Consider the following 17,953-nt stretch of genomic DNA (forward strand, 5'->3'; position numbering starts at 1 on the left):
ATGTCATTTATGCATATGTTCTAATTAAATTTTCCCCCACATCAACATTTGTTGATTTAATTTGCTCACAATTTTATGGTTTTTAAGGAACCTCTATTTCTCTCAAAGCTGATGTAAACATTCTAGGCACTGTGACTAAACCAGTTACCTTTCACGAGATCCCAAGAGCCATGGCAATATTAAGAAAACTTCCCTATTTCTATTTTATTTAGCAAAGATGTGGCTGTAAGATACTGGCATGAAGTAACACTGATTCTGCTACCTACCTCATGTAGTCTTTCACAGTCATTTGAACCATCCCTTGTTCATACAAAGAAACTGCAACGACAAAAAAAAGTAGAGGGGAAATTTATTTCATTTTATCTTGTGGAAGATTTTCTCAACCCCAAAGGAAACCAAGGTAGAATTGAATTTCCATATCCAAGGTTATATAGGCATGAAATACAAGGCATCTCTGTAGTGAACAGACAGAATGAAATTAATGGCTACATTGTATGACAAACACGTGAAGAAATGTACTGGGTCAATGGAGAGGGAAGTCAGTGCTAAATGGAGTATTCAGCAAAGGTTTCAAGGAGGAAGTGGTAGTTGTCTTGGATTTTTAAGAATGGGAGAATTTGACAGCTGGAAAAGAGGCATTGCCCTTAAAAGACGCATTGCCCCTAAAGAGAAGAAAGATTTCTATAGCAAGTGCAAAGCAGAGTGCTAGGGGTAGTCTGATTAGCTCATAGGGCATATAGGGATGCTCTCTCATGGTACAGGAAGTTGTGAAGCAAGTGCGGGGACAGGCAAAAAATAATACATGAAGGGCCCAGCATGTATTAAGCATATTCCTTTCATTTCTATCATCTAATCCTTCCAACAGCCTTAAAATTACAACCTATCCTCATTTTTCAGATTAGAAACTGAGATTCACAGAAGTTTAGTAATGAGCCCATAGTCATACAGTCAAAAGTAGTGCATCTAGGAATTTATTCTTACCTTTATTATTGATTGCAGCAATAACATTGACTATTTAGCACTAACTTAGTGCGAGTTATTGATCTCCACTTAACACAGAGGAAAACCGAGGCTGAGAGAGATTAAATAAATTTCTCATGGCTAGTAGGATGCTGCAACTTATTTTAGCTTCTTATTGTTGTTTCTGTGACACCACACTGCCAACAGAGCATCTTATAGCTTATTTGAAAGACAGAAAGAGTAGTGTATATGTACGTGTTAGGACATGAAAATCACAAAAGGTTTTTGAGCAAACAAGTAAATGTGAGCAAGATGATGCTGAATGTTCATTTGCCTGATAGTGGTGCTGAAGACAGAATAGAAGAAATAAATATTGGTTATGAGAGAGGCTTATTCAGGGGCCATTGCAAGATTCAGACCCTGTATCATGATATAACATGTGGCTGACACCTGCAGAAGAAAATGCTTAGAATATGGGCAAATTCCTCAGAAGGTTCACCAGTGTTCTTATTCCTGCTTATTTGTTGCTCTCCTGGGTGCAAATGTGTGATGTGTGTGAAACTGGGAGGTGTTGCCACGCTGCATTTCTGTGAGAACATAAAGATTTTTACCATAAGAAAGATAATAGAGGTTAGAAGAAGTTTTGGAAAAGCAATCCTGAATGATGTAAACTTGTGAAAGAATACTGAAGAGAATAAAGGGCTAGGGTTCTTGTCTGTGTAGAAGGTCTGTGAATAGACGACAGGTACCTGTGAATTTGTCTCCAAATGCCAAATTTTGGGGATGGAGATAAGAATACCCATCATTTTCAGAAGATTTTCAAAAGGCTTAGTGACCCTGTTAAATGGAAAAAGAAGACTGGTCTAGAAGGATAAAGACTGGAGATGTATTACTGACTTGCAAGTAAACAGTGATTTTTTTTTTTTTTTTCAGACAGTTTGCTCTGTCACCCAGCCTGGAGTGCAGTGGCATAATTTCAGCTCACTGCAACCTCCGCCTCCCGGGTTCAAGTGATTCTCGTGCCTCAGCCTCCTAAGTAGCTGGGATTTCAGGTGTGTACCACCATGTCTGTCTAGTTTTTTGAATCTTAGTAGAGACAGGGTTTCACCATGTTAGCCAGGCTAGTCTGGAACTCCTGGCCTCAACCGATCCACCTGCCTCCATCTCCCAAAGTCCTGGGACTACAGGCATGAGCCACCATGCCTGGCAATAGTGGATTGTTAACTAAGCTCAGAATACAGGACTACAATTTAAAGTAGTGAGAAAATAGGTACAGTAATGTCTCTGCTCTACAAAACAAATGTAACTCTCATCATAAGAGTCAGGCAGGGTGACAGCTACTCAGGAGGCTGAGGCAGGAGAATGGTGTGAACCCGGGAGGCAGAGCTTGCAGTGAGCCGAGATTGCGCCACTGCACTCCAGCCTGGGCGACAGAGCAAGACTACGTCTCAAAAAAAAAAAAAAAAAAAAAAAAGAGTCAGGCAGGGTGAGAAATAGAATTGATTTTAAAGGTTTAAATAGTGAGTGGGAATATATATGGCCTCTGTGCTATCACTCCCAATGCTACTCCCATGGCAGACATCACTACCAATTTTGTCACTTTTCTTATCCCTTCTTCAGGAAAACCACTACCAACTGATCGGAATTATCACAAAAGATTGAGTTATTTACTATCCTTTGTTTAGAATAAATTTCATAGGTGGATTTAAAAAAAAAAAAAACAGGGTAAGATGGGGTACATATAAACTTTAGAGGTTGAAAACATAAAGAGAATATATAAATGCTCATAATAAAACATTATAGGGAGCCACGATCAAGGATGGAATATCAGAGTCAATGACCATTATTCGGAAACAAGTGTGATATTTCAAAAATTTTCCATGTGACATTTGATGACAAATATTTATGTAAGTTACAATAGAATATTTGACTCAAACTTGTGCACCAAGTCAGAAATGAACTTAGAATCAGAACACAAGTCTTTTTTTCCCCATTACCTTCGTAGTTTTAAAACGCTAGGTTTTATCATAGGAATTCCACAATCATATAAAATCTTTTGCAAAATTCTAATAATTTAAATAAATTTAAAAAGAGCTGTTCTGAATGTAGTGCTCTTCCACTTAGCTTTTCCCTCACCCATGAGGCACCTTCAGGAGCCAGAGTTTGAAAACTATCAAGTCAATACCCAATTCAGCTATGCAGGCATGGCTAATCCATTGCAGCATTCTTGCTCACTGCACCCAACTCCATCTCAGAGCTTCTGAAACTCATAAAACCACTGCCATTTGATTGAAGTTGTCAGATGAGAGAAAGCCCATTTGCCACCTTATTAATCACATCATAGATGCAAGCACAGTATAATTTTTAGGCGATCATATTGTAATAACTTGATGCCACAATGAATTAAATAATAAGTTGCCTAAATGGAAGATAAAATATTTATTGTTTCAAGCAATTTTTAAAAAATTTATTCCTGCCCCCTTCCTACCAGCAGCACTTCTATCTACTACTTTGCATGTAATTCACAAAGTAAGGCCTCCATTTGTGCCTGGTTTAGCTCTTCAAGATAATTCTGGAGAGTTTTTGAACACCATTTTCACCTAAAACATTCCATGGTTCTAGGACATTTGGTGACATATTCTACCAGCACTGACATTCTTGCCACTGCTTTGGTCTTTTTTGTTTGCCTGCTATTGCTCTGGGTTTCCTAGAATGTGTGAATAAACATGTACATCAGGCCAGGGATCTGGCCTTGTAGCCACAGTGCATTGCACAAACTGTCAGAGAGGAAATGATCCGTCTTTAGGTATTGATGAGAAGAGTTAGCTCAGCCTTGCTGAGTTTTCAAAAACCCTAGCCCTGCAGAAAATCGATTCATCCAGAAAACCCAGTCATCCAGAATCTGAAGCCCTTCACCCAGGGCTTCTTGAAGGGATTCTAGTGCCCACCAGAGCTAGAGGATACACTACATGGACCACGCCCTGTGTCCTGTCGCTTGATCAGGAGCAATCTGATTACTAGGGAGCCAAGGGCACTCTCCAAGAGAAAAAGACCCTAACGGTAACATGTTTGCTAGGGAATGTGCAAAGTGGACCATTTGGGTCACAGTCGGATGTCACATATGAAAGCCTTACACAGTTTTAGAACCAGCTGGGGAAAGGGCTTTCTTGCCTTTCACAGTACAACTAGCATCCTGTGGGGCCCAGCAGTCACCGATAATTAGAGGATGTCAAGTCGGATGTCTTACTCCCCTCACTGGAATCTCACCCTCCTAGATGTACAAATACAGCTATCAGACTCCTGTACTTTCTTTTTTTTTTTTTTTGAGATGGAGTCTTGCTCTGTCACCCAGGCTGGAGTGCAGTGATATGATCTCAGCTCACTGCAACCTCTGCTTCTCAGGTTCAAGTGATTCTCCTGCATCAGCCTCACTAGTAGCTGAGATTACAAGCATGTGCCACAATGCCTGGCTAATTTTTTTGTATTTTTAGCAGAGACGGGGTTTCACCATGTTGACCAGGCTGGTCTTCAACTCCTGACCTCAAGCTCTCTGCCCACCATGGCTTCCCAAAGTGCTGGGTTTACAGGTGTGATCCACCACAGCTGGACTTTACTTTTTCATGATCTTTTTTCAAATGATACAAATGTCTGTCTAAAGACAGTACATTCAGACATACAGCCTTCTCTGCTGCTGAGCTTAGATTTTGGAGAAAACCGAGGCAAGGAAAACTGAATATAATTTTTTAAACTCACAAGACAAACCTCATTTTAAAAATTGTTATAAAATTATTAAAGATAGTTTTATTTTTTGATTTCCATTTTATGTTCTGGGCTTCCAGGGTCCTGGGAGACCAAGGGGTATTTTCACAGTGTTACTGTGAGTTTACTTCCTGATCATTGCAGAAGCAGTGATAGCTTTTTCCAACATTTAGACTCAGGCAGTTGGGAGCCTTGCACAGGGCAATACGAAACTGTTATTCATTGTATATTGGGTGGTTGTTTTGTTTTGGTTTTCCCGATTTTGTTAATTTGTAAGGTAAATTTCCCAGGGCCTGAGGATGGGTTTGTCAGGGCCAGGTCCTGCTTCCCTTTGCCTGTTCTCAATAATGAACTTGAATGGAGAAGTGCAAGCTGGTGGCTCACAATGTGCCAGTTCTCACAGGGATTGGGGTTGCTAGACTTTCCTTAAAACTTGGAAGAGCCAGCAGCCCCAGCCCAGGTGTCTTCAGGGCAGCAATCTGTTGAAGGCAACGTGCTCTCCAATTTTCTGCAGTCGCTATCCCACTTGCTTCTATCATTAGCAATTACCTGTCTGGCTCCAGGAAGCATCTGAGTCTGCTACCTCAGATCACAGCAGGAAGCTCACGCCTAGGGAATGCCATCACAGGACAGAAAAACTACTCCTGTTACCCGGATTTTCCCAGGTTTCTGCAGGCACCAGGCTTGAGACTGCCCCAGGTAGTACATACGTGTACCTGTAACCCCAACACAAGACCGCTCGCTAGGTCTTCCTCAATTCTATACTTGCTTCTCTAGTTGCTTGGTTTTGATATTTTCTCTATTTTTTCCCCTCCAGGATACCCTAGTTAGGTTTTTTTAAACCAGATTTTACTCTCTAAGAGTGTTTGGGGAGGGAGAAAGAAAAAAACAAACACTAAGTCCTACTATACCCAAGTTTCCTAAGGGTTAGTTTGGGGAAAAATTAAAGAGAGAAAAAAATTTTTCCCACTCTATTTGATACATCTCCTTCTAGGGGTTAAAATGTCAGTTTTAACTCCCTTTTAGATACTTGAGTCTCCAGCCACCCTCCCCACTGTTAGGTGGACTTCTGCCATCTGAAGCAGCAGACACCGCACTTAACCCTGCAAAATGTATTACTGGAGAAGATGTAGTTAGATATGCAGAAGGCACTAATTAGCACCTTTATTGGCTTAGAAAGCATTTTTTATTTTGGTTTTCCTAAGCATTTCTGACTGATTCATGGAAGACATTTGGTTCTTTGGAATATCGTCCAATAGACTAATCAAATTACATTTTTGCAGGGCTTTAAAATAATAGCATTCTACAGCTTTCTGTAGATTTAACTCCTGCACGACTGGGACACTTAGTAGAGGCAGTCAGCAGCATTTGTCTCAGCTGGCAAATTATTAATCTATATTCTTATGTAAAAGAAAGTCTCTTACACTCTGCTGACACTCATGCTCAAAACCTTAAAGCCCGTTGGAATGCTTTGCTCTTTTTTCACCCACTTGTCTATTTCCAGATATCATTGACCCTTCCTCCCCATTCCACTGCCGCCCCCTATTGTAAACCCTCATCACCTCAAGCCTGAGTTCATTATAACTTCTTCCCAACGTGTTTCCCCCTCCCCACTGCCAGGATAAACACTGCATCTGTTATTCCTCTTCTCACTACAGTGAGTTCAGGACTCACTATAATAGAGCTGGCAAATGTGTAACATGCTTGCTTCAACTCCCTCAACACTGCACCTGCGACAGTTATCACTAATTATTATCACAAATTATTCATGACCTTTTCAGGTGAACAAAGATATGGTGTAAAAATCCTGCTCAGCCCAGACCACAAGTACAACTACCTCTCCATTTGAACTGGAACCTGAGATGACACTGGAGTCAAGTGTTATTCCCTCTTTCTGGAATATAAAACATTTATAATATGACCTCATCCTATCTAACAGAAAAATTTCTACCATTGCTCCCTAGCATGAAACCATCTCTTTCATCTGATCACCTTCCATGTGCTTTTCTGAACATATTTAGCTTTCTTCTCATTTCTGTGCCTTTGTTCAAACCCCTATTGCTTCCAGAAAATTAATTTTTCTTGCTTTGCCTCTTCGTTTTTTAAAAACCATATCCCTCCTTCATTTACTAGTTTCAGTCTCACCTCTTTTGAGAAGACTTCCCAGCCTGACAACATCTTCATTATGTTTTACTGAGATCCTTTTGTCAACTAACTTTGGAGAAATCAGATAATTTACAGATGATTCCGTCTCAGTGGGGTTTATAATTTTGTCAGTGAAATGGATGATATCCCTAACAATTTGAGGCAGCACTGGCCAAGAGCCACATGGGTAGAACCCAAAAATGCATGTTAGTGGTGTTCAGAAGAAAGATTCAGTATCAGTGCAGAAGTCAGGAAGGGTCTTATGGAGAATATGGGACCTGGGTCAGGTCTCAAAAGAAGGAGAGGAGAACAGAACAGGAAAGACTTTAAGACAGGAGGAACTGGATGAAGAAAGATAAAGAACTAGGAATATAATGAGAAGGAATAAGACTAGAGGGTCTTGTAGAAAAGTTGATGTAGGTTACATTTGAATTATAATGATCCTGGACAGTTAGAGTGACATTCTGGAGAGCAAGAGTCATATATTTTACATCGTTGTTCCCTTCACCTAAAACAGATCCTTGTGAATACTGTCACCTGACAAGCGGTAAGGGAACATCTGTTATGTTTACTTGGATTTACTTTGACTTTTTCTTATAATACAGACCAGAAAATTTCAACTTTTTATTTTATAAGTTCCTATTCTGAAACAAATTCCTTTTGAAAAGAAATGAGTTTATTCTTCTGGGACCTCTCTGGGATGGGAGAAGAAATAACTAAATATAAAAAAGACGAATTAACCTATCAAGTAGTAACTGGCACCAAGCATATCTTTGACAGAAACTGTCTTTTTGCTGTAGGAGTTACTTCTAGTCTTTTCACTCACAGTTATGCTTGGATGTGTTGTTAAACAAGTGCTAATTATATAAACCTACATGTTAAAATGTGCACTCATTGTATGTGTCTTATCCTTGCATTATAATGACAATGCACTCTCACTCGCATTATAATCCTGGCATTGTAATGACAATGCATAACTCAGCCAGATAGCACTGATGTTTAATTTGTTTTCTGGTGGTGGGAAAGAGTTTGCTGTGAACCAGATACTCTCTCCAGGCTTTTTTTTTTTTTTTTTTTTTTAATACATAGCTTTCATATGGAATCTGAGATTAAGAATGAATTTGCAGCCTGGGAAGAGGGACCTTAACATCCATGACCATGGGCTCTTTTACACCACTATTGACCTCAAAAGACTCTGCATGTTGCATCTTGTGTTTGTGGTTATAGGAAGGTCTGTGGATCCATATTCATCCCAAACTGAGGCTCAAACATGTTTGCTTGTGTAGTTGGTGACCACGAAGAAGAGTTAATCTGCCCACAGAGGTGGTAGTTCTTGGAAAGGGAAAAGAGAAAGAAGTTGAAGGATGCCCATGAGGCTCTTCTCTGTAAGTCATCCAGGTGCCCTGAACAGACAATGCCCTGGAGATGAGACTGTCAGGCCACTCAGCTAAGATGCCCTAACATTTGCCAGAAGACAGAGCAGAAGATGAGAGTCCATCCTTTGGGACGTGCTTCAGTGAGACTCAGAACATAAGCAGAAAGGGCAGCTGTCCAACCTTTTGCAGTTATTGAAATTCTTATAGAAAGAAGGGGCACAGGAAGGCATCTGTCATAGCTAAAGGGAGAAACCCAAATCATTTCTATCAGCAAATGAGCTTGGGTAAGCAATGTTTTATTGGAAGAGATTTCAATACTCCAGGAGGAGAAGTCTCAGAACAACAGGTCCAGGCTCTGCCCACAGCTTCAGGAAGGCCAGGGGAAGGCACCATATGCCTCAGTACATCTCAGCCACCAATCATTCCCACCACACCTGGCTGCAACAGCTTTCATCTCCTGAAGAGAAAATCCTCCTTGCCTTCACTTTTCTTGCAGTTGTTATTTCAATTAACTGCTCCCTTTCACCTCTCAACTCCTCAAAGCAGTTTTCTGTTTTCTGTCTCCATTTCTTCTACTATCATTCCCACTTGTAAGCTATACAATCTTCTCCCACCTTTCCTCTGAAATAGCTCTTCTCAAGGTTAGTGTCGTTCCTGCTCATACATAATCAATTAACAACAGCTGATGGGGTTGAGCATTCCCACCGCGACACACTGATTTCACTTGCCTTCAGACTCTTCTCTTTTCGTTCCCTTTTTACCTCATTACCTACCTCTTCTCCTTTGCTGGTCCTTCACATCTTCCTGGCCTCTTCTTTGTCTGCATTTACTTGTGTGGTCTTCTGTCTTTAAACACATCTACCCGTCAACTACTCCCAAATGTATATATCTATTCCTGGACCTTTCCTCTTAACTCCAGATTTGTATTTCCAACTACCTACTCAATAGTATCTTCTTGGATATCTATTAAAAATTTGAATCACAACATGCCTAAAATTGAACTTCCTATCTCTGAAGCAAAGCCCTATCCTTCTATTGTTTTTCCCATCCCAATAAATTGCCACTCATTCTTCCCGATGCTTGGGCAACATTTTTTGCAGTCATCTTTGATTTCTTTCTTTCTTTGATATCCCACATACATTCACCAGCATATGCTGCCTTGTCTACATTTTAAACATAACCAGAATCCAACATTTCCACAACGATTGCTACTAGCCTTGTATAGCCCTATCCTCTCTCCTCCAGATTACTGTATTAGCCTCTGAACTGGGATCCCTGCTTCAACCCTTTCCGACCTCCTCCTCCCAAAGCCAACTCTGTGAACAGCAGCTAAAGTTGTTCTTTTAAAAAGAACCAAAATAATACCACTTCTTTGTAACACTTTGAAGGGTTCCCTTGTGACACTGAGTAAGAGCCAAAATACTTACAGGGATATACATAGCCCTAAATGATTTGGCTTCTGGATAATTCTTCAACCCCTAGCCCTCTACTCTCAGCTTTGCTCCCTTAACTGCAACCATTCAGGCATCCTTGCTATTCCCGGAACACAGAGGACATACTCCTGCCCCCTGGCTTTGCATATGCCATCTTATTTTCCTGAAACAGCTCATCCCCAGATAACAAATGTTCCCCTTCTTCACTTCTTTCAGGTAGCTGCTGAAACGTAACCTTATTTGAGATGCCTTTCCTGATCATCCATCCTCCTAGCATATTACATATGTATTTATTTGTTTATTGTCTCTATCACCATTGCATCTATTTTCTTCAGCATTCTCAGTCCTAATGGAAAGCCTGGTTTATAGCAGGCAATCAACACATATTTGCTAAATACTGAAGACAGGAATAAAAGGGAATCTGTCAGAAATTTTGTGTTCCTGTGGGCAAGGAAATAGAGCTGATGTCATGTTTGTTCTTCAGTCTTCAGTCTCCAGCCTAAGTCTAAGGCTCAAGGAGAGATAATGGGCTGCAGGAAGAAGCTGAAAAATTACTTTCATAATGGGTTTTATGTGACATAAAATACTAGTAATGCTGCCTAAATCTCCAGATGATAATCATGTAGTATAATGGACATGAGTGTTTCTTTTTTTTTTTTTGAGACAGAGTCTCACTCTGTCGCCCAGGCTGGAGTGCAGTGGCATGATCTCCACTCACTGCAACCTCCACCTCCAGGGTTCAAGCAATTCTCCTGCCTCAGCCTCCTGAGTAGCTGGGACTACAGGTGTGCACCACCAAACCATGCTAATTTTTTTTTTGTATTTTTAGTAGAGATGGGGTTTTGCCATGTTGGCCAGGCTGATCTCGAACTCCTGGCCTCAAGTGATCTGCCCGTCTTGACTTCCCAAGTGCTGGGATCACAGGTGTGAGCAACTGTGTCTGGCCATGGAATATGAGTGTTTCTATACAAATTCTACAATAAGTAGAGCACCATAAAAGCTCAAAGGCAATGATAGTGGTTCCCAGAGGAGCAGAAGAAGAACATGATGCTCAGAAAGTATTGAAATGACTTGTCTACGTGGTGATACTAAGAGGATTCTATTGGAGTAGTAGCATGGGCAGCGGGAGAGAGCTCATTTATGAAAATATTTGAGATAGCAAATAACTCCCAGAAATACTTAGGGGGAGATATTTTGCAGATAGACCTTGTGTCACCAAGAAGAGGGCAATAATCCAGCAAAATTTAGGTACCAATGTTATTGTAACCTAATTTGGACCTATAGACTGGTGAAAATTGAGGCAAATTTTAGTTATAGGAGTTATTTATAGGTTAATTTCAGCATAGCTTTATACTTCTTTCTTACTATTAGAACTGTTTCTAAGTAGTAATTTTTCTTTGAATTAAAATCTACTCTATGTGCCTCTATATTTTAGTGGCATTAAAACCTTAAATTTAGAGAGCATTCTTTTCTGCCACCCAAAATTGGCTCAGAGAAGTAAAGAAAAGTTAGAGATAAACTTAATGACAGTTGATTTACACCAGTGTGCAGTCATTGGAGGTATGCTAGTTTCTGGTTAAAAGAGCAGGAACTTTGAAATCAGACAGACTTGAATTCAAATCATCTCCATCTCTTATTGAGGGTGAAAAATACCTCTTTTTGAGGTGAGAATATACTCAAGATCTACTCTTTCAGACAATTTTAAGTACAAACTACATTATTACTAATATAGTCACCATGCTGTACTTAAGGTCTCTAGAACCTAGTCATCTTATAACTGCAAGTTTATACCCTTTGATCAACTTTACGTATCTTTTTAAAGCTATGAATATAGACACTTGACTGACATAAGAAAAAAAAAAAAGTTAGTATTGCACCACATCAAAACAATTGAACTCCAGAGGACTGTGTTGTGGTCCCAAAGGGCTGATGTGTAAGAGTCAGAAGGCCTGGAGGGAGAAGTGCCAGTGACTTACCCACATTGCTCATGCTTTGACTTTTCCAACAGGGATAGGGATAGGGGTATCTTAGTCTATTTTCTGCTGCTATAACACAATACCGCAGACTGAGTAATTTATAAAGAAAAGAAGTTTATTTGGCTCACAGCTGTGGAGTCTGGGAAGTCCAAGATCAAGTGGCTGCATCTGGTGAGGGCCTTCATGCTGTGTCATTCCATGGTGGAAGGCAGAGGATAAGCAAGCACACAAGAGAGAGAAAATGGGGACCAAACCCATCCTTTTATCAGGAGCCCACTCCCGTGATAATTAACCCAATCCTATGATAAATAACTCACTCCAGGATAAGGGCATTAACCCATTCATAAAGGCAGAGTCCTCAAGACCTAATTACCTATCAAAAGTCCCACTTTTCAATACTGTCACCATGGTGATTAAGTTTCAACATGAGTTTTGGAGGGAACATTGAAACCACAGCACAGGGCTTTCCTTCCAGGGGTTTCCATGCATAACACGTGCAGTAAATGTTATTAGTCTTCCAGAGGGAGAGCATGGTTATACAGACAGACAGATCTAAGCTGAAATCTCAACTCCCATACCTACTAACTGGGTGGCTTTTGTCAAGTTACTTAACCTTTCTGAGCCTCATTTTCCTCCATGTAATATTCACCTAAAAGGTGGTCTGGTAAGCAAGATAATGTATGTATAGTATCTAGCATGTGCTTCCTCAGTATGCATTAATTTTCTTCCCCTTCCAGTTCTACTGATGAAGAGGCTGAAGTGCCAAGGGCTTTACCTGGCTTAATGGTGGTAAACAAGGTACAAAATGGGCCAACCAGATTCCTGCTTAATAAAAATGAGATTTTAGATTTTAGATAGCTGCAGATGAGCATGACAGCCAGAAAGTCACCATAAAAGGCCAAGCCCCACATTGGCCATCATAGAACCCAGCAGGAAACCAGGAACAGGACCACTGAAGCCTTACCCAACTATCTATGTTATTTGGGGCCAGTCCAAGGGCTGAAGACTCACTAGAATGCTTTCTGTGGGAGGCACTGGGTCACCTGTAAGATGTAGACACTTAGATCTTGCTGCTACCTTAGTGTACAAAGGCTCAGAAGTGATTAATAAGGAAACCAGCCTTAGAATGAATTCTAGTTAGTTGACTAGAGTCCCCTGGAATTTCATGTCCACCTGGAACCTCAGAATGTGTTGTTATTTGGAAATAGGGTCTTTGTGGATAGTTAATTAGTTAAGATGAGATCATACTGGATTACATTGGATCCTTAATCCAATGACTGGTATCCTTATAAGAGGAAAAGACACACAAGGAGAAGAGGCCATGTAGAAATGAAGTCATAGAAAGGAGTTATGTAGCTGCAAGCCAACGAACACTGAGGACTGTCAGAGGCCACCAGAAACTAGAAAGAAACCAGGAGGGATTCTTCCCTAGAACCTTCAGAGGGAGATCAGTCTTGGTGACACCTTGATTTTGGGCTTCCAGACTCCATAACTGTGAGAGAATACATTTCTGTTGCTAAAACAGATAATTTGTTACTGCTGCCCTAGGAAATTCATGCGTCACTCTATATTTTATCAGTACGTTATGACTTTTGACAGGATTTTCCCTCCAACAGCGACTTCTTTTCTTCCTCCTCTTTGGGTCCTTTTCATTTCCACAGTTTTTCTCCCTGTCACCCTTGCCATGAACTTCAGGTCCCCAGTTTCTGGTACTGTTCTAGCATCCACCCTTCTCAGTGTGTCTCTCAGCTCCCCCAAGCTCAGTGCAGCTCTCTTATCATGGCTGAAGCCAGCACGCAGCGGGGCTGATACTAATAGAAGGCCAGGCCTCCATTCCTCCACCTGCCTCTAACCAGCTGTGACCAACAATCATGGCACTTGACCACTCTGTGCCCCAGATTCCTCATCTGCAAAAAACAAAAAGACAAAACCAACCATGCTACCACACAGGCCATGGAGTTTAAAATATGATCGATGAGAAAGGGCCTTGTACAAGCGAAGGCTCAATTAAACACGTAAGAAGCTATTCCATTATTATTAAAAAGCTTGCTGAAGATAAAGGACCTGGCAAATCGAGACTGTGTTTCTGATCTCAGAGCCATATCACTATCCCAATTTTCCTCCAGGTCTTTACTTCATGTCTGTGCCTTTCCAGTTCATTGACTTGGTTCAGAAGAGGAAGAGCTGTGATTTGTCTTTAATTTCTGGGAAGTGAAGCTTTTAGTATAGTTACTGATGACCCCAGAACCAGTGCCAGGCCTCTCACCACAACTGGGGCAAGAGAAAACATCAGGAGGATATGAAATGCTGGCTATATTTCTTAAGTTTTTGCTTTTCCTTGAGTCTGAACTATTATGAGCGGAGAGGTACTTACAATTGATTTATCAGCAAAAATCTTTACAGTATTTGGCATCATGGAACTTTTATATTAGAAAAAATAAAGAAGGTTGATGAAAAGGGAAATTTCAATGATACATATAGGTTTTCTTTTAAAAGTAGTAAAAAAATTAGAAATTTAAACTGATTTGTAGCCAATGGTAAGTCTTAATGTAAGATGGCAGTAGAGGAAGTGAAATAATTAAAACCAGCAAAGTAAGTGACTGTTAGACTAATAATTTTCATCTAACCATTAAGTTCCTAATTTGTCATTTTTTTCACACAAATTCTTCACAATATTTCATCCATTTTGAAACATACTTTTTCACATTTTAACACCTCTGAAATCAAGATACGTATTACAGTCAATATTGCCTTCTATTTGTAATTGCCAGATTTTGTTTTTTTTTCCTAAATGGTACTTAAAATATGAATGCATTTTAGAAATGAAAGGTCTTAGATTCTATAAAATATGGTATTGCATTTAATGAAGGTGGAAACTGTGAGTCCTGTAATTAAATTTCTTTTTCTTTTTATAATGCTTTTATCAAATCTCAGTGAAACAAGTGTGATACATTTTCTCCTTCAGAAATACTTGTACTGTTTGCTTTAGAATTCAGACATTTATTCTTCTTAAGAACAAGTGCATTATTAGAAAGAGAGAATGTAAGTGCAATTTTGAGACCAAAGAATAGAAAAAAACCTAGATTCAGAAATAAAAGTATAATACAGGATGGGGAAAATTAAACAATTTCATTTTCATAATTACATGCTTGCAAATGTCACTTCATAGAACCCACTGAGTTTATGCTATAGCCTGAGCTGTTGATGATATGGCAAGACCCCTGGGTTCAGCCCTTAACCTGCTGCTGGGGAAGCACCTATCATTTTTGTCGCAGTCATATGTCAAATGAAGAGATTGAACTGGATAGTTTTTGAGGGCTGATCATTTCTAGAAGCCTCTGATAATTCTCATTTTAAGAAGATTTATCCACATAGATATTTTAATATATCTCCTACTCAGCTTTGCAAAGCATAACTGCTTCTCTTGTCTTACCAGTGTGGTCAATGACTTGTTGAAAGTTTTCATTTGCAGAGACACTGAAAAGAAACAAAAGTATTGTGAGTCAAACAATGTGTGTAAATAAATTATACTAAATTACTTTTTAATTAAACAGATGAGAGCAAATGCAGAGTTAGGTTTTAGTAAGAGAGGACTTTTAGAAACCAATAAACAGTCAGGGACTAGAGTAGTATTTTATTTTGTAGTTTTAAACTGATACATAGTTTTTACAATAATAGGATAATACTTCAAGTACAATTAAAATGAAAATCCCTACACTTCCCCCACCTTGCCCAAGCAGAGTTACACACATTGTTTTCATGGATCTTTGCAAGAGAAACATATAAGGCGCGCACACACACAAAAACACTTACAAGAATCCAGAGTCCAGCCACTGCTGAATACTTTCTTGCTTGGAATCTTCTACAAGTAAGAAAGAACAGATTAGTTAGTCAAAGCACAACCAGCTAAAAGGACGCTACCCTGTTTACTCAGCCGCCACTCAGTCGCTCCATTTCCCACATATTTAGTCACGTGTTTCCTTCCATAAGCATATTCATTTTTTTTTCCTGAAGGCAAAATCTCCTGTTTTCCATGATCAGCCTTTCCTGAGAATGAAGTGTAAACTTGTCAAAAGACTGTAACTTAAAAAAAAAAAGAAAGAAAATGTGAGAGAGAAGAAAAATAAACCACTGAAGAACAAGAGATGTTAGAATAATTTTTAAATTACCTTGTGTGAATACAAAGGGTGAGAAAGCATAAGAGACTTTTGTCTTTCTCTTGTTGGATATAAATCACCACAAAGCCTCTCCTTATTGAATCACAACATTTACCTAAGGCAGCCAGCCAGTGATGGTTATTTGCAAGGAGTTCTCTGCCAGGTTAGAAACCAAATTTGCATTCATTCCAGGGACAAATTGCACTAGAGTCCCTGGATGGCCAAAGGCACCCTGTCTTAAAAAGGCACCAGTCTTTTAAGCTGGATCTTTATCATTGGCTCAACAAATAGCAACAGGTAAAAAGGAGAGGATGTAAAGCAGCATTTCATGTTAAATATTTGTTTCCATTCTGCTTAGCAACTGTGTACTCTGGGCTAATTTTGTTTGACTTTATCCTATCAAATAGTGAGGTGCCTGAATTATCCCCCTCACAAGGTGTCAGGTGAACCATAAAAGCCAGGTGGACACAGGAGGTCCATATTGTTCTTCACTTGAACTGCTGTGAAGTTAGAATGAATTGGGTGATGGGCAAAGAAGAAAAACCATTCAACAGTTACATAATGGGGGCAGGGGGTGCTGGAAGTATTTTCTTACTTACTACTCTTTAAATGATTAAAATTTTTGTCAATGCCTCCTGCAGGATCCAACAAATCAGAGTTTTTCAATAAAATGTTTGATGACCTGAAAGAAGCCTCATGCCTAGACCCCACACAGCTTCAGAGTCCTGGGAGCTTAGGATGAGGGATGTTTGGAATGGAAAGGAAGCAGAGTTCATTCATTAATTGGTCTACTTCTTTCAAGGAGGTCTGTGTTCTGATGTCTATAGCAGAAGTCAGAAGTGCCCATTTCATAAATGTTTCCGGCATCATGCCAGGAACACTGGTATATTCAAAGCCAAATACTTTTGTTCCAAAATCACCTGCCCCTGGCCAAAAGCTCCTGCATCCCTCACCACTCACAGAGGAATGTTTTCAAATAGGTCTGAGGGCCCTTCTCACCCAGCATGGGGATGGTGAGACCCTGGCTTTCCTCCTCAGGGTCAGGGGGCAGCCACTCATCCAGCGGAGCCCACGTGTTCTTGGTGCACTTCAGGATCTCTCTCTTGCTCTTTTCCTGGCCTTCTTGAAGGTTGTCAGATCCTTGTGATTTCTGTGCCATCATAGGAGAGTAATTCTGCCAACTAACTTAAAACACAAACACACAAACATATCAGACACAATGAGTTCAGCTTCTGGGCTTGGCTCAGTGAAAGGGAGAAAGAAGGCCAGAATGCCTATAGTCAGATGAACAATCCAGCTTCACAGTCATACATGAACCTGGCTCACCCACCTGAGCCAAGCTCCCTGTCTCAATTTGGTGAAATGCTTTCCTCCCCATGGCAAAGCAGCCTGGGACCCAAGTGGCCATGCCAGTCATCAGACCACATGTACACTCGGCAGACTTCGCTTTGGTGGTCTGGGATGTGGATGGAGAGCAAAGAAATTAGACTTGAGGACACACCCAGTAAATAGCCTTCAAATTTATCCAACAGTTATATCTGTAAAATTATTTTTGAGGCCCAAATGTTGGAGAAAAATTAGGGCTTTGGCAACAGATTGGCTTGGCTCAGTCCCATTTCTGCAACTTGTTGTGTGGCCTTACACAAACTGTAGAACATTTCTGCATTCCCTTATTTCTAAACTGGGGATACACTCTACTGAATTTTAATAACTGTTAACCTCAGTGGAATACTCATTATATGCTAGATTCTATGCTGAATTCTATACATTCATTATTTAACTTAATTGTCAATGAAGAAAGTAATATAACTGTCACAATTTTATGGTAAATTGAAGACCAGAGAGATTAAGTTGCATGTCCAAAGCCAAACAGCCAGCCAGGACTCAAAGCCAGGCACTGGACCCCAAGCATGTTCCTATGACTATGCTGTATATCCTATAGGATGGCTGGAATAAGTAAAATATTTATGAATATATTACACACCTGGCACAAAAAGTATCAGCTGCCCCCATTATTTAACTTGACCTTTATGAACATCCTGTAAAACTAGCAGAGTAAGAGCAGGACACAGCAGCTTAGCGCAGCAACAGAAATTGTTCGGTTTCCGCAGACTATAAGCACTATGAGAACAAGGGCCATTCTCTTA

At 40.1% G+C, this 17,953-nt stretch overlaps 1 protein-coding gene across 1 annotated transcript in view; it reads right to left on the reverse strand.

The window, feature by feature from the left end:
* ITPRID1 (ITPR interacting domain containing 1) overlaps positions 1-17,953 on the reverse strand; it is a 115,005-nt gene that overhangs the window by 78,950 nt on the left and 18,102 nt on the right. Inside the window, exons 2-5 of the mRNA XM_063609698.1 lie at positions 16,806-16,991; positions 15,463-15,511; positions 15,083-15,126; positions 267-318 (exon numbers count right to left, since the gene is read on the reverse strand). Coding sequence (XP_063465768.1) covers positions 267-318; positions 15,083-15,126; positions 15,463-15,511; positions 16,806-16,968 — 308 coding nt within the window. The 5' untranslated portion in view covers positions 16,969-16,991. The remainder of the gene's footprint in view (positions 1-266; positions 319-15,082; positions 15,127-15,462; positions 15,512-16,805; positions 16,992-17,953) is intronic.

Source organism: Symphalangus syndactylus, chromosome 9 (genome assembly GCF_028878055.3).
Source record: "Symphalangus syndactylus isolate Jambi chromosome 9, NHGRI_mSymSyn1-v2.1_pri, whole genome shotgun sequence".
NCBI lineage: Eukaryota > Metazoa > Chordata > Mammalia > Primates > Hylobatidae > Symphalangus > Symphalangus syndactylus.